We start from the raw sequence: 25289 nt of genomic DNA on the forward strand, positions 1-25289 counted from the left end.
TATATATATATATATATATACACACACACACACACACACACACACACACACACACACACACATGCGCGCACACACACAAAGGCTTTTGTTGTCCATTAATTGCTTCTTACTGCCTTCCCTGTTCATCTGATTCATCATGGCTATTATTTGTACTGAAATCCCATACAGACTCTTTAGATTCTAATGGGAGTCTCTCTCTGCTCATATTACTCTTACAACATTTGTTCTTTATTCTGCTTTATTTGTATCTCCCCTTAAGCTTAGTTACATTGTTTTCTCTCATTCTCTACTCCAAACATAATGAATCTTTTACTAAAATGCTGCTTATTAAAATAAATCACTTAAAGTACCTCACTTTTTGTATATTCTTCTTCCTGGGTTTCCCGCTATTTTTCCCATATCCACAAACTAGGTGTGTGACTGCGACTGTGTGGTGTCTGCTCAAAAACTCCTGCTCAACAGTCAAAGGGTAGGCTGCTGCATGCGTGTGTCATGGTGTGCAAATCAGCCAAACGGAAAGCCACCATGGCACCACCTGACTTTCACCTTTCCACACCAGGTCAAAAAAAAAAAAAAAAAACCTGCAAACTGCAACTGGAGCACCAGCTTCTCATTTATTAAAAAGTGCTACCTGGGTTGGACCGCCTCTCTCACCCCCACTCGCAGCTATTACCACTGGTTCAGAACAAAGAGGAGATAAAACTTTCTACAACAGAAGTGAATGTCAGAAAATCTTTTAACACACTATTTCTGTAAATGACAGATCTACTTTTTATCATAGCTTACTTTGCTATACATTCCAGTTTTCAGACAGACAGATTGACAAACAAATAAAGCCTTTGCCAGATATGTACGGTCTTAATGAATAAAAAATCACTTCAACACAACTTTCCATATACCATGTAGCTGCAGCAGAGTTTCAAAATTAACAATATGCATTCAAATTAGTTCTCATTCTGTAGCACCTACTGCAGGCTCCAGTTAGTTTCAGCTATACATGTTTAACTATGTTTTAACACAGTTTACCCACCTTTGACAAGGGAAAAGTGACTGTTGTTTCCTTTGTGGCTGCTACAATCAAACTTCTGTGCAGTAAAAGTAGATTGAGGATATGAAACAAAAGAATGTTGACAGCAATTGCAAAGTGCTTGTGACAATAAGCTTTGTAAAGTAGTAGACAGGGGGAGACAGTAATTTAAGAAGTGCCTTGAGGGTTCCCTTTTTGTGTTTGAGTTTCAACTCCTCCTTTATTATCTGTTTAATTGTGCTTTTTTTGCTTCCTCTGTGTTGTAACAATATTTTTGCCCTGAAATTCAACGAGTTTATGCTGACATTTCTAATGTTTAAAATGATATGAGTTCCTCTGAACTACAGTGACTCCAGGGAGAGAATAATAAAGTACAATGTGTGCCTGTGAGCATTTTGGGGGGGGGGAGGACAAAGTTTCCCTCATGAGGTCACAGGGGCAGAGATGGATTATGGTTAAATGGAGGCCTTGGCAGGGATTTTGATGAGGGTTCCCGGCCATTCCATTATCCCATTATTTGGCTGTCTATCTGCAGTTACATAAACACTATTCCAAGCTGTTACTGTGCATAATATTTTCCTCTTTATTTCTACAATGATTAAAGAGACTTGGATTTAATTTTAAACCTTCATTTCAAATTTTATAGCACAAACATTGATAGCTATTTGCTAAACAAAACAGTCCCACATTAAAAGCAGACTTAGCATGAGTAACAGTAAACTTCTCTCTTAAAACTCACATTCATTGAAAATGCATTGAAACTCATCTTCATTGAAGTTGCTTCTGGCCACTGGTGGAGTAAGTGCAACTGAGCCCTAGGCTGGTTTCAAACCGTGGGTTCCCTACACACATATTTAGGACCATGCATAAATACATGTGTTCTTTTAGACCATGCATAAATTAATGTGCTATTTTATTCACCTTCCTAGTTGTTTTAAATTGTATTTATGGTTTAATACAGCTGTGTCTGTTAGAATGCATTTTAAATTTGTAGTTTTGACTATTTTGTCCTTTACACAGTGAAACAAAATGCATGAATCAATAATATAAAAAGTACCCATTCAGAACATTTCAACCATAAAAGGCCATTCAAACTGCTGCCATTGTCAAGTATGTACACATCACATATCTGACTGTGATAAAAATGGCCACAGTAAAGTATTCCAGTTTACTTTATACAAATATATACTACTCCTGCAAAGATAGCCTAATGATTTTTAACTTTACAAGCTCAGCATGGTCAGTCATTTTTATCCAAAGACATTCCCCAAGCCCAGTAATTATAGCTACATTGTTGACTACTTCCTTCTCAGATCACCAAAGTCACATATTTTTAATTTGATTCACACAAACACACAGTAGCTAATGTATTCCAACTTAATTCACACACACACTCTCATATTGAAAACAGACTTGGCATGAAAAAGAGTAAACTTTTCTTTCCTTGAAAGTCACATTTAGTGAAAATACATCTGGCAATGCATTACCCTACAAGAGATTTGCTGAGATTCATATTCAAGTATCATATAGTGAAGTACTAATTAGAGTCATTGTGAAGGGTGTATAATTCAAAAAATAAATGTGTAATTCATTTGTTAACAGCCTGGGACAGCCCACTGGACACAAGTGTTGTCCCTTTTCAGGAGCAGCCTAGGAGTTCTGTCTAGTGACATAACTTGGCAAAGTCACACAGAAAATGAACAAAGGCTAAGGAACTCAAACCATGTAATACAGAAAGCAGTTCTTTAACAGCTCATAGCCTTACTCATCTTATCAAGTCCTAGACAAACTTATAAACCAAGCATAGTGCATTTCACACCTATTTGCCTGCAAAAATCAAGCTAAATTAAACATATATTCATAGTTAAAATATCAGCATTAAACTCATAATTTTTATGTTGTCCATTTATACACAGCTAAATAATTAGACTGTCAACATTCAACAGAACAAGAACACCAAAGATCACATCCAAAGAATATAAGGTATACGACGGTGTTCCTGTTTACAACCACAAGTTTCTTTCCTTTACACCATAACTACTGGTTCATGGCATAGGTAGGTAGTTACTAGGCTTGCAGCCCAGGGACCACTGAGGAGCCTAGCCTAAATTTCCAGTTGTCCCAAAGCACTGTCTGGTTAAGTAACTTATTCAAGGACAGGCCATAAATATGAGACAAAATCAGAGATGTTCTGCAAAACAGGACACATAACAGCAGACTACTCTAAATTTCTTAAAAAGTCAGCAGGACACAACAGATTTTGTATTAACCTGTAATTTGTGAACCACAAAAACTATGGAACTGTAATGACTAATGCTGATTGACTATAATTCAGTGATTTACCAAACAAACAAACAAAAGGAGTTAATGGATGTCTGGCAGTTAGACAATGCCCCCTATATCAACCACTTTACACAGACAGACACACATACTCTATTAGTAGAAATAGGTGCCTTGCTCCAGAGCCATTCATCAAGTCTGGTATCTCGATAACCAAATCCCCATCACCCAAAAATAGCATCTGTACTCTGTGCAACATTCCGTGCATCAAGTCAGCTGTATTAATACTTTAGTATTCAAATCCTACTGCCAAATGCTCCAGTTTCAGTTATTGTCCCAAACTGTGTGTGCAAAGGCTGAGCAGCAGGAAAGTCATGTGCATATACACCAAGTCTCTGTCGTTGCTCAGTGCATATGCCAAGCAGGATATTCATAGTTGTTTTTTATTTAATGAATCAGTTGCAATAACACAGAACATTCAGACTTTTTAATTTAGTGATTTGCATGTTTTTTTTTTTTTTTTTTGCAGCCTGTATTGAGTTGATACTTTAAACTATCAAAAGTAAGCCATCTCAGTGGGTTCTTATGGGAAGCAGGGAAGGAACAGTAAAAGTTGTATCAACTTTTTTTTATTTGCCTAATTTCTGATGACAGTTAAAATCTGGTCATTTTGCTTGGATTGCTATAAATGTTGATTATCCATTGTTGTTTTAATGGAGAGAGGTGTGTCCTTGGTTTGTAAAATGGACATTTCCTTTCTTGGTTAGATGGGGAGGTGCTTTGTAATGATTCCATGTATTTGCATTTGTGTGCATTTTGAGGAATGTTTACACTTTGGATACTTTGCTTTGTTTTTCTGAGATTGGATTAGTTGCTTTTGATTTTTTTTAACTCTGACATGACTTTTTTTTGGCTTAATCATGTAAGAATTTGATAGGAGTAGAAGATAAATGTAAAAAGATTGCGAACAAAATAAAAGTAAAAAAGGCATGTTCTTTTGCATATATTTGTGCTCTGCAAAGTGCAACTACTCTTGCTATACTCAGTGTCCTTTGTGCTGGTATATGTTTCTGTTGGTTGTTTTCAGGGTTAAATAAATAAATAAAATATTATAACTTGCTTTGTCAAGAAATGAAACACTCCAAAAGTCTTTACATAATCAATTTCTTATATAAAGAAATTAAACATGACTGATGAGAACAAATGGAGTAAAACTAAGGAAATGACAGGTTTACTCTCAAATAATTGTTTTCTGGTGACAATTTCTGTGGAAGGCTGCTCTGGAAAAATCTGATCAAATTATGCCTTCAAATATTAAATAAAGACAGGTATAAGCAGTTTGCCCTACTGTTCTATTTGTGGGTATGAGCACATTTTGATTTCCTATTACAGTAGATGGATATAAGAAGGTTAGGTATATGGAAGTCTTAGATATAAATAATGAAAATTAGATATGACCGGCTTATTACAAAAAATGATAAACATTTGTCTGAAAATAACCCTGCACACAATTTGTTTCTCATTCCACAAGAAAAGCAACAGTTTTTGTTTTAGGTTAACCATGCAATGTCTTTTTAACAATTTCTGTGGTATTTGAACTTTAGAAGAACAAAAGTCCACTTTACCACATTGTTGAAATGAATTTTTTCAATCTGCACCTTTTTTATCCTAGTCAAAATGTATTTAATATGTTGTGTTTTTTAATTAAATTATTCTAATATATTCATGGTGTTATTGCAATATTAGCATAACAGACCTTTTTTAGTGATGTAGGTGTGACCACACCCACTCAGGGTGTCGATTTAGGTGGGAACATCACCACCTGTGCAGTCCTGCCCCTGGAGTGAACTTTCTTGGATTAAGTTGTACATTTGGACTTTTTTTATTTAATGACTGTACTGTAATCCAACCATTCAGACTTCTCTCATTTTTTTTACTTTAATGCTGTGTGGCTGGGCCCCCAGCCAGAACTGGGCTCTAGGCAGCTGCTTAGGTCACTTTGTCCTGCATGAAAATCATTGTCCCAAGCTATATTTCTATCTAATCCCCAGGCTTTGTTTTTTGAATGACTTCTTAATCAGTGCAAAGTGATGTATGGTTTGTTTGGGTAGCTAAAGATTAAAGTATCATTTGTTAGTGTGGAGCAATCTGCTTTCTAATGTCAGGAATGTCGGCATCCTACCACAGTGATTGTTATTATACCCACAGTGAGGTATCACATAAGCAATCATGATTTTCTCAAACACACAACACAGACACTTGCATATACACTCACAAACACATAAACACACATACACACAGAAATACCACAACCACAACAAACACTACAGAAGCTGTACTTATCCATCATGTCTGCTTTATTGCATTGAGCAGTAATTAAATAAATTGCTGATTCTGCTTCTTTATGTCATGTTTATTACAAGTAATTGCTATGGCATTAATACTGATGATTATTTGTTTAATGCTGGTGGCAGAGTGATGCAACTGCTAGTGTTTTTGCCTCACAATGTTTGATTGTTGAGTTTGATTCTGGTGTAAAGTGAACTTTTGCATGATCTTACAACTCCTCCTAGACCTCAGACATGCATGTCAGTATGTAGATGGGTGATGTCAAAAATTGCCCATAGTTGTATGTGCAGTGCGCATTTGTGTAAGTCATTTGAAGGACTGATATCTTATCCATGGCTTGTCCTCTGCCTGATATGCTTACACTATGAGTCACTGAATTACTATTTTTCAAGGAAGCAGCTCTCCAAAAATACCTTGTCATAAATCAATGCAATGAAAACATTAATGGCAAATGTTTTTTTTTTTTTGGAGGAGTAATCAACCTGTCCCTGCATTCCCATATATATATACACCAACTCCATGGATGCACAAGGATGAAAAAGAAAGAGATCTCCCAAAAGAAGGGAATCACTGCTGATACACACTCAAAAAACACACTGGCAGTATTTTCTATGGAAAACAGCAACTGTGGAGTTCAACTTTTCTCAGCAGCACTCAAGCACTTACTGAGTTTGTTCCTCATAGAGTCTGATCTTGCACAGTAGTAGAAAAGCCACCTTTATTCTCATTGCTTGGCAGTGAAGGATCTGGTTTGCCCATAACCCTCAAATAACATAGTGTACAGGAGATAAAAGAATGAATGATTTAACTGCTATTTACACCTTGGTTCTTGTTGTTTTATTAATCAATTATGTTGGAGACATGTTTTACAGCTTTTGCTATGTGACATAAAGTACTGGCTGCTTGGACCATTTCTCTCAGGATCTACTCTAAAACTGGTCTTGACTAGTACTGAAAAACATTGGCAAACTAACATATTTATTCACGTAAATTCTGCTAGCTGGAGAAGCTTTTGAAACCAGTAGCTCTAATGCTTCTGTTTTACTACAAATAATTGCTTAATGGGACATCTTGCAAATATCATTCATGTTGCAGTCTAAATGCATGCCTCTTACTCCTGTGTATTCGTTATCATAATGATGTGATAATATTGCTCCCATTAGCTCACACAGATAAACGTCAGAAGAAATGCTACCATGCACTAGACTACAAATAATGTCTTGTGCCATGACTTGCTCTTCTCTGATAATTCTCTAAATTTTCCCATGCAGAATATGCAGTTAAACTCAATAAACAAGAAAATAGTGACTTACTGTCTAGAGCTGCTTGCATTTCAGCCTTTTTGTTGGCAGCATGGTACCACGTGACTAGTAAGCCATCCATCTTATCAATGCGTCCCAGCTTTTGCAAGTACTCCAGCATATCCCCTCCAGTTTCAAAAGAAATCACAGGATCTAAAGGAAGATAAACAATGCAAGGTCAGATATTATCACCTCCATATGACATGACAGAAGTTTACTTCTTTTCTTAATTAATGCCCTTTAAAAGTTAAAGTTGACTCATTATATTTAACACTGAATAGTCATGCAAGTAACGTAAAGCCGCGGTGGTACAGTGGTAGCGTTGTTGCCTCACAGCAAGAGGTTCTCCTGTTCAATTCTTGGATGGAGTGCCTTCTGTGTGGAGTCTGCATGTCCTCCCCATGGTCGAGTGGCCTCCGAAAGACATGAGTGAATGGGCATGCCTTCGCTGAAGGTTGGGCATCGGGCTGGCAACTTGGCACCATAAAATTCTACTGCCAATCATTAGCGGACCAGAGATCTGCTGTTACGACCCCTAACCAGGAAAACACAAACAAACAGTCATGCAAGTAACATGGAAACTTTGTTGTGATAGAAGTAATATTGTAGAGTGTTTTTCCTCCCCCAAAGTGCACTAAATATTAAATGATTATTATATCTTAGAACATATGCAAATTTTAAATGCTATGCCTCATTAGTAAATAGACTGATATATTGTAATACATTTAAGTACCTGAATTAAGAAAAATGAATAACTCCAGTGCCTGAGAAAGAAAGTTCCCAGTTAAAGTAACTAAGTCTGTGCTGTGAAATATGTATAGACTTGTAAAATACATTCAAATCTTTTGTAGTTATGGTTTCTTTACAAATTAAATATACTTCACAGTCTATATTTAGGCAGTGTCATATTATTATAGTACTTGCATATTAAAATATTTGAAGCTAAAGCTAATTGAAGTAAACTGCAAAGTGTTAGAGTAATAAAAGAGAAACTAAGAAAAGCACTTTAAAAAATCAAGGAAAGTAGACACTACACTTTTCCCAGGGGAGTGGTCCATCTTCCTGAATGCCAGTCCCCATACATTTAATTGTATTATGGAAACATTGTTATAAAAATGTATAAATTGAAATATAGATGTAGATGAACTGACAGAGTAACTCCCCACAGTTGAGCTATAAAGATACCTTCCATGTAATAAACATTGTATGGATCCTTCCTTTCTCTTGTCACAATTACTAGTCTTCCCCTTATTTTTTTCGAATTATTCCAGTTCAGTGGCTTTACTACAAGCTCTCAAGTCCAAAGCGCTTGAACACTCCCGTCTGGAGGCCAGGGATACAAGAGTCTTGCAGTTTGTGTAGGCTGCCACTCATGCTTGAACTGGAATATGAGTTTGGGCAGGAAACTGCTGCACCTTACCCAAACCAATTATTTGAGTTCAAGCAAGGTAAGTCTGATACCTTGGAATATGGAGCAGGATTTTAAGCTTAGGGAGCAAGAATGGAGTTTTAGGATTAGAGAGCACACAGGGAACTTTAGGGTTAGGGAGGGGGAGTTTTAGGGTAAGGGAGCGAGAATTCGGGTTGAGAACTGGGTGGAATGTTTAGGGTTAGACTGAGGGTGTTGGTGCAGCTACATAGTTTTATATGGTTGGATGTTGGGAGGGATACATAGAAATGGGAAATCAAGCTAGTGGAAGTTCAAAGACTTGCTTTTTCAAGCAAGTTGCAATTAGCACGTGTGACAAGCAACTAGCACCTGTAATAGACCTCACTTCAAATCTCTTCATTCCTTCTACTAAAACACTAACCAGTGTTTCCTTATCTTTTATTATCCTTTCTTTTCTCCTAGCTATTTGCCCTGCTTCTTTTCAGTGACTTTCTTCATATTATTTCTACTTGTTCTTTTGTTAATACACAATAGCTTAAACAACACTATTAATGGTATTCATGTGGTCAGTACAAAGTATCAGCTACTGACTAAATTTGAACACTCATTTCTCCATGAATTACTTTCATTGTATATGCTTCTCAGTTCAAATACTGCATTACATATTGTCTGTATTACTAACTGCATTTTAAATATGGCTATGTATGGAAATGTTTTCTAGGACTTTGGGGCTCTGCTGAAAAAGGGCTACAAATAATTACTGGTAGATAGTTGCAAGGAGTGCAGTAGAATTAATGAAGTTCATACCTGTTATTCAATCTGCAGCAAGGCTAGCCATCCGGTGGTGTAAGCCTTGACTCTAGATAATTGTCACTGTTGAAGTGGCACCTCGACCCCATGTGCAAAAATGGGAAGGGGGGTTGAGGATGGATACCTGTTATTCCGTGCTGCATCTTAACATCCCAGCAGCATACTTTGCTTATGAGACATATTTTGATAATTGTGTGCGTAAGTGTGTGTGTACGTATGTTGTTGTATATGCATGTGTATGTATGTATGTATGTATGTTGGGACATACAATTATTCGTGTAAATTAACCCAGTATTACTGTAATTACACCTGTATAAGTTATGTTGCATCCAGTTGATTTTACTGTCACTGGACATGCTTGAAAATTGCCACTGGATGAGGTTCATAAGTATATGAACAATTCCGTAAGTCCACACAAAGTGGTATAACAGAGAATAAATCAGAAAAATAATTGCCAGCTCCCAAAAAATGTGCTTCATTAATAGTTACTGGTATTTACACAGACACACATAGCATCGCATGGAGTAGCTAAACAAAAGAAAGTAGTATCAAAATGAGAACAGAATGAGTGTACGTAATGGTGTCATTAACCTGGGGAACATTACACAACAGAATAAATGCTTGCATCGATTAACTAATTATAGAAATGGGTTGTGGTGCATTCTAAAAAGGTATGCACTAATGAAAGGATGAAGGAAAACGAAATGGGTGTAGCAGCTCAAATACTGTATATACTCTGGCGATGGTAAATAGAAGGAGTGCTGTAGCTGTAGTATTTCATACCCATCTATGTGATCACAATGTCAGTGATTTTGGGTCTATATTGAATCAGCGAATGCTTAAAAAAGTGAACGCTGATTCATCAACCCTATTTCAGCAAACGCTAAAAATGCCGAACACTCGGAACAGCAAATTTTTTCACAGGGAAAAAAATCGCTGGGCCGGTTTTGGGAGATTGGCATTTCCTCCACTGTGGTGCAATCTCTGCATTGGTATATTTAAGTAGGGGGTGTGGGGGATGAAGCCCCCCACATTAAATACTGTTTCAAGTCTTTTTTTTTTTTTTTTTTTTTTTTTTTGTGGAACAGCGATTTTTTTCCCAGGGAAAAAAAATCGCTGTTCCGGGTGTTCGGCATTTTCAGCATTCACTGAACTAGGGTCGATGAATAAGCGTTCGCTTATTTAATATAGACCCGTGATTTTGTATGTGACAGACCACAGTATTTTGATCAGGAGCTCCTTAACAGAAACAAGATAGACAGAGCAATGATAAATATCATCTGTGACAAGGGCCATGTAGACCTGATAATAAATTACCTCAAAGAATGTCCATATTGAGCAGATTAGTATTGCATTCCATATTCTGGGTACAGGGACAGCCCGACAGGCACTAGGTTATATGCTGCATACATTCCAGTCACTATATTTGGTACTGAATGTAGTCCTCAGCTGCCCTCTTTTTGTACAGTTTATGATGTCTATATACTGCAAACTTTGGTGATGACATCTTTCTGATGTTCCCAGCATGGCCCATGTTATGTGCAAAAACATGTATTTGGCATCCTCAGGAGGATGTTTATGTACATGAATGATGCAGAGGGGTGTGATCCAGGATTCAGCTGTATAGAATCTATGGAGTTCCAGGTCATTCACATTTTTACATTAAAGTGTAACATAACAATATTAGAATATACACAATAAGTAATCATGTACTTTTTTTACTCATTTAAAATGAATATAATCTCTTATAACTCCTAATTCTTAATAAATCTCAAGAAAAAATCCATTTTTTGCACTTAGTAGTCATGTCATATAAAGCTTTAACGTTGATTTACACAAACTTACTGCATTTTAAACAGACTTCTTATATTTGCATTTCTCTTTGTTTATTGCTTGTGTATTTTGTTTAAGCTTGTCGCTTTTCAACATATTCATGTCATGGTTATTCCTACTATATTGATGGTATTAGTATATTTTGCATGTTCTGTTCATAACCTGAATGACATGCCGATTTTTTCTAATACTGAACTTCCCCCCTTTTTATCTCATAAGCCATAGACTGAAAATCTATTAATTCTTCTGCTTATGGGATATAATTCCATCTGATAACAGTCTGACATCAAATTAAGTTTATTTAACACATTTGTTCTATTTAATTCAGTAATGTCATCATCCACAGTTGGGGTTAGATGTCTTTCTCATTCTATGGTTCACTTTGTTTATTGCATGTCCTATACATATTCTCACTTAACTTGTGTTACTCGTCTTCAGCAGGGAAGCAACAGGTGAAATCATGGTGCTGGTTCTGTTATTTTGTTAATAATATCCAGTTTCTTATACTTGCAACTCCTCTTCAGTGATCTGTCTTAGATGAAATGGTACTTTTCTATGTGATTTAGTTATTTATTATGCAGGTTGTATCCATTTGTAACTTGAACCGTTAGCTTTTCACACTTAGAAAATCACTGTTGTTTTTCTCCCATTTATTTGCATCTCTGCTTGAAAATAACTTTTCACTGGTAATGAAAACCAAGTTATATGTAAATACATTTGCAGAAGCATGTTGTAACAAAGACTGTGATTTTATTTATTTATTTGTTGATTGGGTTAGTCCCATTAGGTTAGTAGCCTTTTTCAGGGGAGACCTGAGGTGGTATTTATACTATGAGAAGAAACTTGGCCAGGACTTCTGGAAACTCCCCCTACTCATCATTGTTGCAGATGGGACCCATTTTGCAGGAGCACTTCCTGTTTCCATTCCAGGTGCAGAGGCAGCCTGGAGAAACAGGGAGGCAGATGGAGAGAGAATGAGGTTATGGAGTGATGAGAGGAATGGATGAGAAAGCAAATATAGATGCTGGAGAATGTGTGCAAGATTCTGAGGAAATGTTTCAAAGAAGTCTGTTTGATGGAGATAAAACAGCAAATGATGGATGTATAACCACAACTCTGCAGTCAGGAAGGCTGCAGGAATATTTACTTAAAGAAATGGTGATGCAGAGTGAGACAGAAAAAGAAGAAGGTGTTTCTTGGGGGTGACATTATGGAGAAAATACAAAAGGAGGATGCAGAGACAATCCTAAAGAATAGTGTTGAGATGGAAAAGAAAACATATGCAAAGAAAGTAAAAGAAGGCAGAAGAAAATGAAAAACAGAAGTATGTGGTAAGGACTCAAAATAAAGAAGACAAAGAAATGAACAGATATGAAGTGCTTGACAGTTTAATAGCTCCTTTGGGTGTAAAAGCAAATGAGGTAAGAGCATTTATTCTTATTACCAAACAGACATTTTGTAACATTATATTTGAGACAGTTTTTTCAATGGAAAACATTCTTGGAGAATTTTAAAAAAGGAACAGTGTAACCCAAGGAATCTTTATGTGACAAAAGCATTTAACATGAAAACAAACCAGAAAATGTATGCACAATTTTCAAACAGAGGTAGAAGGACAGATTTTGAAAGAACATTTGAAAGTTAAGTAAAGAAGTACTAGACATTGCAAACGTTTAAGATAAAAAGGGTTTATGGACTGGTATCTGGGATTGTAATATTCTGTAAAAAAATAGGACAAAAAAGTATACATATACCAAGTATGATAAATGTGGAGAGGATATGGGGTATTGTAAAATACTGGATATAACCCAAAACATGTTTTTTTTTTTTTTTTTTTTTTTTGTGGAAATGAAGAACATTTGATAAGTAATTGTGACAAAAGAAAATGTTATATTTGTGGGAAAATGGGACATGATGCAAAAAGTGTGAATTGAACTATTACCATCCCCCACTCTGGAATTATAGATAAACTCACTAAACTGGGCATAAATCCCTATGTCACAAGATGGGTGGCCAACTGGCTCACTGACAGAACCCACACAGTAAAAGTAGCCATCTCCAAGTCCGACTTCAGACCAATGATGAGTGGAGTACCACTGGGTTCGGTCATGGGTCTTCTCCTGTTCAGCATCTACTTCTCTGAAGTGCAGGTCAACACAGAAGGTCTTTGGCTAACAAAGTTCACAGATGACTGCCAACTGGGAGCCATAACAGAATCAACTAATGATGTAGACATTCTACAAAAGGGCCTCACAGAGACAGATGCTTGGTGTCAAAGTCATGGCCTCAAGCTCAATGCCAAGAAGTGCATTGTCATCCCCTTTGGGAAAAACTCGGTACCCATGAACTACCACATAAGCAGTAGCTCACTAAACACTGAAAGTGTGATAAGAGGCCGCAGGACATGGGTGGACAGTAGTCTGTCCTTTGATAACCACATCGCCACAGTAGTCAGGAAATCTTTCTACGTGGCATACCTCATCACAAAAGGGTTCTCCTCTAGAAATAAGGAGGTCATTGTTTTTCTCTACTCATCCCTCATCAGACCCATTATAGAGTACAATGCCCCATTTGGCATGTACCTCACAAGACACCTACAACAACTGGAAAGGCCACAGAAATACCTCACTAAGAGGTTTACCAGCCTCAAACAGATGCCATACACAGACTGTCTCAAAAAACTCCAGTTCTACTCCATCGCATATCACCTACTCAGACATGTCTAACATACAAAGCTATGTCAAATACAGAGCTGTTGGACATGTTACACTTAAAGAAATCCCAATCTCTCTGAATCACATGCTCCAGGGACCTAAACCTTGTCATCACAATAAACAGAACATGCTGGAGGGATAGATTCCTGTCTCAGAGACTTCCCATACTCTGGAACAAAGTACCCATTCATGTCAAGCAAAGCTCCTCATTGGCCCTCTTTAAGAAAAATATTGACGACTGGATGGGAAATAGAAAATTCACCCCGGGGATTACTTCTGCGGCACTACTTGACAGGGGCACAGGAAAATAATTTTCTTGGGTGGTGAAAGCCAGGGAACTTTTTTGACTAGGCTTATATAGGCCCCAGGGCTGATAGCCTAGTACCTACCTATGAACCTATGAACAAATGCAACATAATTGGACATTTATGGATGGATTGCAAAAATGAAAACAAACGTAAGGCAAATGAAAAAGAGAAGAAAATGAAAAATGAAGCCATTTTCGAAGTAGAAATATAAGAAAAAAATTAGATGAGAAAAAATAATAAAGGAGACATAGAAAAAGGTTCTGAAATAAGTGATAAAGAGGACATAAACTGGGAGGTAGTAAAATAAAAAAAAACTGTATTGGTAATAGGGTAAAAAACAGAAAAAGTACATTTAAAGAGATAAGTAGAAAAGACAAAGAAAGGAAATGGATGAAAAAGAATATATACAGCTGATGATTCAGGGTTGGTATAAAAGTTAAGGTGTTTGACTCACAGACACAAGATACAGTGTTTGATTCTCACCTTTGGCAGGGAAATAGACTAGGCTTAGAATGGCCTAAATAGATTATTTTATAGTATCAGAAGGTTTAGTTATAGGAGAAGGGGAGGTAGTTGAAACAGAATTTTCTGATCATCTTACAATATGTCTAGAGTTAAAGAAAAACAAGGATTATATAAAATAGGCAAAGGAAGAAAAAGGATAAATGAAAAAGCATGGAATGAAGAAGGAAAGAGTTTAACAATACAGTTATGGAAAGACCATATTACTATGAGAACATTTTATAAACATTGATCTAAATGGTATCAAGCTACTTAAGCAGATTAGAAAAGGGAAGATTGTGGTATAATGAGAGAAATAAAAATGTAAAATGAGAAATACAAAGAACTCAGGAAAAGATTAGGAATAGTGTAGTACAGTATGTAAAAGAAAAGTTTAAAGAAAAAAGAAAATTGTGAAAAAACACAGAAAGTAAAAAGGTTAACAGGAAAAGAACATAAAGAGTTGGAAAAGGAGATTTCTTTAAAGGAGTTTGATAAAGTATTAGGATAAGTAAATATAGATTTGGCTGCAGGACCATATGGAATGAGGTATGATATATATAAAAAATTAAGGGATTGGCAAAAAATATTTTAAAGATTTTGAATGAATGGTTAGATACAGGTTTTATGTAGTTGAATACTTAAATTCATATTGAAGAAGGAAGACAGAAGACAATTAAAAACTGAAGACTGATAGTATTGAATAATAATGATTATAAGATGTTTATGAAAACAATACAAAAGAGATTTGAAACTAAAATAGAAAATATTATGGAAGATAGCTATATAGTATGACGGGGAAGGATTGTTAAAATTATTAATAATAATTAGAAAAAAATGTGGATGATATTAAAAATGGAAAAGAAGAAGTGAAAATCATGATAGGAGACCTTGATAAGGCATTTGAAACAACTGGACATGAAATCTTGTGGGTAATAGAATATAATACAAGTGAGAAAGTTAGGAAATTATGTATGTCAGTGTATAATAATAATAAAGTAAAAATACTTGTAAATGTCTTATTAAGCTAAGAGGTACATATGAAGAGTGGTATAAGGTGGTGATGTTATGAATGTGATAGCATGTTAAATAAATCAGAAAATGAAGGGGGAAGGGTATATAACACCTGAAGGGTTAAGAATTCCAGTTCAGTTAGCATATGCAGATGACATTATAATTGCAAAAAACAAAATTTGGATAAAAGAAGTAAAATTTGAACAAATGAGTTTCTAGAGGTGATAAGTGATAGGGATGGCTTTAAATAAAGAAAAAAAAAATAACTGTTTATGTGATGTAGTAAAGATAGGGGGTATATATTTTATTATGAATGAAATTTCTGCGTTAGGTATACAATTTGTGAATAAAGATATAAGTAAAATTTAATGTGAAGAAACAATAGAAGTAATAAAACAAGCCTGACTTTTCTGGAGAACATATAAATTATTATTCAGAAAAAATGGCTTATTTGATAAATTCACTACTGATAGGAAAATAGCATACTTAGCAAGTGTATTTCTGTTCCCAACAGTATTTGAAAAGGAATTATTGTAGAAACTGTTTTCATTTGTATGTGTTTCTAGATTAACCCCAGTAAAAAGAGAAGTTATCTATGTAAAGAAAGAGGAAGGAGGTTTGAGGATAATTAACCCAGTGGTATATGATGCTACATTAAATTTGTACAAAGTGTTAAAGTGGATAAATGAACAAGATGAGAGATTAGTGGTAAAACTGTATAAGTATGATAAATGGTGGGGTATGGTAAAAAATAGTAAAGAGAAAATGAATGGATAAATGAAAAAAATAGAATGGTAGCAAGAAATAAATTGTAGATATAAACATTGATGATATACAAAAATAGGAAAGTATGGTATAAGAATGTAATAATAAAACATTACTATGTAAAACCATGGGAAAATCTAACGGATAAAAAAATCTATAAAAATAAGAAGTAAACGGTATAATCATAGAGTAGAATGTCAAGATTTTTGTGGAGACTGGTAATAGGTAAGTTGCTAATAAAAACAAAATATGTCATCTAAATAGAAGTGATAAATATGTTTACATTGTTAAGCAAAAGAAACTATGGAATGTATATTTTTGAAATGTAAAAGTAAAATGTTATGGGAAAAACTATGTAAAGAAGATTTTTTTAAGACATAAATGTAGTAGATAAAATAAACATGGATATGATTAAATATGGATATTATATGAAAAGAAGTAAATAATATGTTAAAAAATTGATAAAAAGTTGTTTTATGTGACATGGAAGGAAAGAATAAATTAAATTATGTTTAATGGTAAATGGATTTTAGCAATAATATTAAGTAAGATCAAATGGTGGTTATGGATAAAGGAGTGGCATTCTAATAGGGATGAAAATTTAGTATGATTGTAAAGGAAATTATGAATATGTATAAATAGATTTGCATATCTATATATTTGTACATTTGTAAATATGTTGTACATAACAGCTCTTTTGTATATAAATAAAGGGTCCTTACTCTTTTTGATAAGTGCTGTGGGATCTTTTACATCCATCTGAATCACCACTCATCCAAAAGACAGCACACTCAGGAGTACAGTACCCCCATTATGCTTCACTGCATTTTCACAATTGATTTAGGTGGTGTGGGAGTAGTACCCACAGCCTTCTGCACCAAAGGTAAGTGTGCTTCCTGTTGCACCACTGCCACTGACTTTAATTTGGATATGTAACTCATTATATTAAATGAGGAAACTGAATCTATCAGCATTTTCTCATCTGTGCTCATTATTCTTAAAAAACACCTCAGTTATTTTCACCACTATAAATTTTATAAACTTGATTTTTATAGCTTTCTCACTCTCCTGTTCATCAGTTTGTTTTTTATCTTTTCCATGACAGGATACTATTCTATGTGTGTGTGTGTGACCCTCTGTGGTAACTGAAATGATAATATGCATCATGCTTGTAGCGTTTTATATTTTGTCTTGAATTTTACATGTTTCTTTTGATTCATTGTTTAGCTTTTGACAATTTTTGTTTAATTTTAATTGAACTGATGTTTTTCACTTGCTGACTTCTGTTTGGTTGCCTGTACTTCAAACATTTATAATGATCTGGCAAAATCAAAAACATTTTCTGAAGCTATTTTTTTTTTGATCGGCTATGTGAGGATTAATTACTGCCAAGATTGACAATAGCTGACAAGCATATAGATATAGATATATGTGTGTGTGTGTGTGTGTGTGTGTGTGTGTGTGTGTGTGTGTGTGTGTGTGTGTGTGTGTATATGCACACATCTTGGTGTCTTATCCTGGATTACATCCACAATGTTGTGCCACTGCATGCCAGGATAAACTCTGCCTCTCTAGTGATTATGAACTTGGTAAAGTGCATCAAGTGAATGAATAAATTAATGACTGATAGATGGTTTCATTTTTACCTTGAAGTGCTAACATATGTTATACTTCAAATCTTTTGGTACTTTGCTTTTGTCATCTTGGTAGTATAAGAAGTTTTTGTGATGTAGACTAATTAACATAACACATATATAATTAGTCATTTTTGTATAGTAAGCATTTTCATGTTTAGTAATAGAGTTATATATTCATGTATGCTACCATTATTTTTTTTTCTTTGTTAGTCAACTGATCACTAGGACCTTTATCAAGTCGTATCCTAATTGAAATAGAAAATAAAGGAAAATGAAAGAAACACAATGTTAGGCTTAATTTGCAGTGCAGAGACAAAAGAAAAAAATACACAAAGACTTATTACTGTTATATTAAGTAAAGCACACCCATATGACCTTGTCCAGTCACAGACCTACCTGATTTAGCATTGTCTTACTGGAATATTCACATTTAAGTAGCATAACTACATTTGCATTCTTCAGTACTGTAGATAGATAACTAATAGAGAGTGAATGATATTGCAATTTCTCTGCATCTCTCATAAATAAGCAAATTTTGTTTTGCACAGGGTACAGTCTCTGCAAGCTGCAGGTAGAGCATGCATATAGAACATGCAGTACATACAACAGACCTGGAATTATAAACACTTTTCTATGGGCCTTCTTTAACTCTCTAGTTATTAAATTTGCAACTGTATGTATTACATTTCCAACTCTATGTAGTATTATATATGTAGTCAGGGAAAGTTCAGTGCTGGATCAAAGAAGAGATTAGAGTACTTTTACTTTTGAAGTAATTCAGGACAGCTCACATCTGGTCCAGATTTGTTCAAGAAATCTGTGTGAGAGATAACATTGATTTGGTGTTGTACACACTGACATTTAGTCCTGAGTGCAGTAAACCTTGACACAGTGCTGTTAAAGTGTGTTGGTATCTGAGGGTGAGCTACAAAGGACCCAAAATGTATCATCAGCATACAGTAACATTTTAATATTTGCAAGATGTATTGCTGTGTAGGTAATGAGAAAGATAAACACCAGGGAGACAAGGAAAGAGCTTTGTAGTACATTAAATCATAGGAGGTATAACTGAGCTTAGCAGTCAACTATGATTAAATAAAATTATCAATTGTTCAAATGATTTGAGAACCAGTTTAGTGTTGTCCTCAAACCATGCAATGAAAGATCAGCTAATATTTTTTTTATTATTAACTACTCAAAGTCCCTGGACTACTCTACCAGGACAGCACCAATCAATTCACATAAGTGCATTGCTAAAGAAGTTGATGGTGAAAGACAGCAATGCTGCTGAAATGTTTCCCCTTTTTTCTTAACCTTGCTCATTACCAAGTAATACAAGCCTCATTATGTGGGAATTAACCCCAAGTGCAACTAATCTTAGGTAAAGTCCAATATCATAGCCTTGCTAGCTATAGGTCCCCATCTATAGCCCAAGATGACTATACTACATACTTGAATGCAATGGAATCACTCACAATTCAGTCCAACACCATATTCATGGGTGATTTCAGAAAGCGGGGATATATACACAACCACTAACATGCAGGCTCAAAGATTCTTGGAGTTTGTCAATGCAAACACCCTGGAACATCTAGTGTGCATACCTACTAGGGGTGCAAATGTCCTGGATATGGTAATCACAAATATGAGGGAACATTGCACCCCTTTGTATAATGTTCTCGCTGGTCAGATCAGATCATAAAATTTGTCACCCTTGAAATAAATATAAAGGCTAAACTCCCAGCAAACACCAAAACCTTTAAGAACTTTTCCAGTGCTAGCTATCTCCTTTTAAGTGATGGTATAGCTAATTCCCAAGCCCTGCCAAACTCAGAGAACACTGTAACTTATGTAGACATGTTTACAGAAATCCTGTAAAAGCATGTAAATAACTGCATAGAAACAGCAGTATTAAACCAAAATAAACATAGGACTAACTCCAAAAACAAGCTGCCTTGATGGAGCCCCAGTATAAATAGGCTGTACAACAAAAAATAGAAAATCCTGTCCAAAAATAGGAAGAGCTATGCCCAAAAGACAAAAAACTCCCTCATCAGTCTCAACAAGCAACTCAGGGAACTAATCAAGTCCACCAAAGCCAACTTTGAGGCAAACACAGCTTCTCAGGCTAATGATAACCATAAGGCATTTTCAGTTATGTATGCAACATTAAAGGCAACACCAACAGTGTGCTGAACAAATAGTAAATGGAACTTCCTATACCAAACCAAGGGATACAATAAATTTGTTGGGCAATAAATTTAGCTCCAATTTTGTCCCCCATCACCCCCAGTCCCTCCCAGGAAGTACTCTCTACCATTTCTCCCCTAGCTATCACTAAAGAACAGGTCCTCTCTGCACTCTTTAGAGTTAAAACACTGCATCAATGGGTCCTGATAATATCCCAGGATGACTTGAAACATGAACTTTCAGGCCCACTACTCTATTCAGCCATAGCCTTCAGACAGGCTTCATCCCTAGGGAATGGTGGACTGCAACAGTCATCCTTCTACACAAAGGCAGAGCATCAATAGACCCAGGGAACAACAAACTAGTCTTATATGCAAGGCCATGGAAAGAATTATAATGGACCTGATAAACAAAGATAAAAAGATAAAAACTCTTGAAACACTGGACCTATGTCAGTTTGGTTTCAGCAAGGGCAGGAGATGTCTACTAAACTTGGTGGACTTCGAATAGGTCACTAGAACTATAGATGCGGGAAAAGCAGTGCTTACAGCTTACCTTGACCTGGAAAAGGCAGTTAACACAATACGTCACTCAGGTATTATAGACAAACTCACAAATTTAGGCATTAATCCTTATGTCAAAAGGGCTCAGAGATAGGACACATGAAGTTATGGTGGGGGAATCCATCTCCAACAAGAGGCCTGTTACTAGTGGTGACCCACAGAGCTTGGTACTGGGATATCTCCTGTTTGTTATATATGGCTCTGAAATCAAGGCCAATGTAGAAGGCCTTTGGCTGACCAACTTTGTTGATGACTGCAAGATGGGTGCAATCAATGAATCCCCCAAAGAGGTAGATATCCTCCAGGATGGTCTGACACAGAAAAATGACTTATGCTAAATCCACTGCCTAACATTCAATGCAGAAAAATGCATAATTATACCCTTTGGGAAGATGACCACCCCTGAAAATTACAACATTGATAACACTCCCCTAAGAGAGAGGTAAGGAACTCAGGTTGAAGCAACCTGAACATGTCCATGACAGTGAGAAGATCCTTCATTGTGGCTCAATGCATAAGTAAGGGCATGGCATACAAAACTAAGGAGACAATTTTCCCACCATACGCAGCACTTATTAGACAATAATCAAGAATAATTCACCCTTCAGCATGTACCTGACTAGACACTTGCAACAAATGGAGCAGCCACAGAGGTTCCTCACTAAAAGAATACAGGATGTAAGTAATATGTCCTACACAGCCCACCTCAAAGTCCTGTCCCTGTACTCAGTCTCCTACAGACTAATGAGAGGCAATCTATGCCTAACCTACAAGGCGTTCTCTGATCCAGCCCTAATGGATCTGCTTCACATTCACAAAACAAACAACACTAGAAATACATGATCTAATGATCCTCATCTGTGACATAAAACATGTTGGAGGGACAGGTATGTGTCTCAGAGATTACCCATTCTCTGGAACAGACTCCCCTTTCATGTGAAACAAAGCTCTTCCCTAAGCCTATACAAATGTAATTTGGATCAATGGATGAGAAATCTCAAATTCGCCCCTGACTTGTTGCCTGTGGGCCTTATGGACAAGGGCAGTTTTTTGATGCCCTAAGGCACAGGCATATACCAAAGCTATTTTAGCCCATGGGCATTGATAATTGGGAAAACTGGGGCATGAATGTTTAGGCTTAGCCTATTAATCTACTATGATCCTATAGACACATGGCTACAGCATTAGATATGTATGATATGTAGATATGTATAACATCTTTAATACTATGGTAGCGACACACAGTAATTTCTTCCTTTATTTACCTTGATATGGTGCTTAGAAATGTAAAGGAAGTGACATAATGTAACACAGATATAAAATGTGGTTTTTAAAAAAATGGATTGTTTTTTTCTCTGAGGAAGCTTCCACATAGCGGTGGAGAAAACGTTGTTCTTCAAATAAAGAGCGTTTAACTGCAAGCCCTTATTGGTTTTGAGGGTCTGGATTTTGTATGATCCTATAGACACATGGCTACAGCATTTTGTCTATTGGTGCAAGACGTGATACAGGTTTGTAATGCCAAGATTTGACAAGAGCTATTTTCCAAAGTACAGCAAAGTGCAGGAAAGATTCCAGGTGTTAGTGAGGTGTTAATTTCTCCTTTACGTAAGATAGTGAAAGGATGATATACTTTGAAGAACTTCAGACAAAGACCATCTGACTCAATGTTTCAAAGTTTTGGATTTCTCTCAATCATTAATTTATTTCAAATAAAGAGACTTCATTAGAAGAAAGTTATTGGATAAGCTGAATATTCTTTCTACTAATGAGTAAGGAATTTCCTTAGGAAGCTGCATTCCTGGCTGAGTTTTGAAGCAAACACTTTGCAAATGTTTCTGCAGTCCTTTTTTTATTCAATTTCACATTGACCTCTGTTGGTCCTGATAATGGAGTGATTCTGTTTAGCCTTTTTTACCTAGGTTATCATTTCTTTCCAGAAACATGTGGTGTTTGATAACAGGCACCACCTGTCTTTGAGAAATGTTGCTTTAGTTTTATTAGTCAGCCTTTTTGCATTTCTGATGTTGCAATACTGGTCAAAGTATGAATGCAGACTGCTACATATGTATTGTTGCCAGACTAATTTACATCAGCCATGACTTGTTTTAATTCTGTAGTAATCCATAGGGCTGTCCCTCCTTTTACTGTTTTATTCTTAAAGGTAGATTTAGCTTGTAAAGTCAACAGAATACTAAGTAGGCATTAGAAGTCAGTTTCACTGCCAGACTAATTTGTTACACACAACTGGTCCGCTTCTGGGTATTTGACAGCTGCTCTTGGAAGTCCTGTCAGAAATACTACCACCTGACTAAAGATTTTGCTCCTGATACATTTGTGTTATCTAAGAAATATTACTTTTTCTGCAAAAATCAATAAGTACTGATGATTTAGTAAGTGCTGGACTGCATCTATTAGTAACATTTATAATATACTTTCCATTTCTTGTATTTGGTATGGTAGGCACTGTAAATAAGTAGGAAAAAGCAGGTTCTTTCATGTTGTGGGATATTATATTGTTCTTAGGTTTTCCAGTGCTAGTTAAAGTTGCCCATTAATATAACATTTTTAAACAGTGGATATGAACCTGTATTGGTGACAACCTCATTTAGGGCCTTCAGAGTTGTAGGAGGTTGTTTGGGCTGGCGTAGTGTATTGGTAGAGCACCAGACTCCTAAATACAGGTATGTGAGTTTGAGGACTGTGGGCACAATTTATCATTTTTGGGTTGGGTGTCAGTGTGACGACCCACCATTGGCAACAGTGGAGGACATGCACTGGTAGGATCACAGGTACACACACAGTATTTCCAGATGCAGCTCTCTGCATCAAGTGCAATTTTTCTTAAGAGCACACAGAGACCACAGTCAGTCTGGGGCTGGTTTCTCCCTCTTTCTCCAGATCCCCAATAAGACTCCCCACTGGCACAGCTACAGAGTTGAGATCTCAGCTGAGTGGTCAAGCCAAGACCTCCAGCACCCTCTCTGTCCAACCAGTGCTTTGTGTCTCTGCCCAAGTAGCTGACAAACATACTCTTTGAGGTTTGATTTACACACACACACCTGAGAAAGGCTGGCACAGGTTTACTAGATATGCCCCCTTCTGCCCAGCTTATAAGGTAGTTACTACTGCCACCAGTTAACTCCTTATCAGTCACTAAAAGGCCCTTAACAAAGGGTATTCAATCTTACTGTGTAATATTAATATTAATATTAATATTAATATTAATATTAATACAAATGCTAGTTTGACCAAGAACAAGGCTATTAGGAGTGGCCCACACAGTGTCACCAGATAAATATGCAAGTACTCGCGAAGCTTAAATATCTCTAGACAGATCAGCCACAATGAAAGGTTTAAATATATTTAATAATAAAAGAACAAGAAAATAGCATATATTCACAGTGACATCAGAGTTCAAAATCACAGGAAATATTTAAAACAACATTGCAGGACAGTCTCAAATAAATAAAGAAACATATCTAAACTAAGCTTCAGTATATTCCTGACTGAATCTAAGAGAATTACTATACCCTAGTTAACTTACTTAATTGGAGCAAGGCAGATGTTGTGGTAAATGGTTCTTGTCAGGTCCAAGACATAATACGAAATGCTCTGTCTCTCTAACATACTTTTCAAATTACTATCTCAAATATTACTGCTAGGATAGCTTGCAGAATGACATCATTTCTTGTCATCTGACCCTATCCCAGGTGAACCCCCCACTGCTGGAAGCTGGCAGTATTTAGCATCTACCTGTGAAAATACATAGACCTCAGATCTTTGGCAGATGATGGAAGTCATAAAACAATCACATTCCTCCGCATTTCAAGTCTAGCAATTATTTCACCCTAAAGACAATACAGAAAGCTCCCTAGTACAGCCATTGTCTCTAGTTCATTGAAAATTGAAAAATACTGTATTTTATTGTGTAGCCATAAAGTAATTTAATTTCAACTATTTTTCTGAAGTTAATCTCCTGTATTCCAGTTTCTACTGGTTAAAATATATACATTTAAACAGTTACAATAGTGTATGTACATTTCTGGTCTATTCCAGCAGGGGACAATGTGGTTTCAGTTTAAGCACAAGCACTTTATAAAATACCTTTTTAACACACATCTGTACAAACCAGTTTGTTATACACATGACATACAGTTCAAATACAGTTGTAACACAAGCATCTTATATAGATCATGTTGCTATACACAAATGACGTATAATTATTTACAAAATTCCAGATAGCTGTTCTGGCAGTATCCCCTTTATCACAGTCAGTATAATGGTCGAGGGGTTTACCTCAAGGACACAGTACAGGGTTTGATTCTTATCTTTGAGGGAAATTGGCTAGGACCTCAAAATTTGTTTGCTGATGTACATTCACAGATTTTGCATATGAGATTAGTCAGACTTATGGGCCCGTAGCCCATTGGGTCTGTTGATGGCTCATCCTTGTAAAGAGCGATGACTATTGCATTTCTCCATTCACATGACACAAAGCCTGTCTGGAGGCTGTAGTCAAAAATAACTCCAGTGGTTCCAATAGGTCATGTTTTGGGGTAGTTAGGAGGCATACTAGAATGCTGTCAGGACCCACTGATGCACTG

General features: G+C 36.1%; 1 protein-coding gene across 1 annotated transcript in view; it reads right to left on the reverse strand.

Moving 5' to 3' along the window:
* FAM151A (family with sequence similarity 151 member A) overlaps nucleotides 1-25289 on the reverse strand; it is a 263196-nt gene that overhangs the window by 216169 nt on the left and 21738 nt on the right. Inside the window, exon 2 of the mRNA XM_044085494.1 lies at nucleotides 6970-7110. Coding sequence (XP_043941429.1) covers nucleotides 6970-7110 — 141 coding nt within the window. The remainder of the gene's footprint in view (nucleotides 1-6969; nucleotides 7111-25289) is intronic.

Source organism: Protopterus annectens, chromosome 10.part0 (genome assembly GCF_019279795.1).
Source record: "Protopterus annectens isolate FY-2018-M chromosome 10.part0, PAN1.0, whole genome shotgun sequence".
Taxonomy (NCBI): Eukaryota; Metazoa; Chordata; order Ceratodontiformes; family Protopteridae; genus Protopterus; species Protopterus annectens.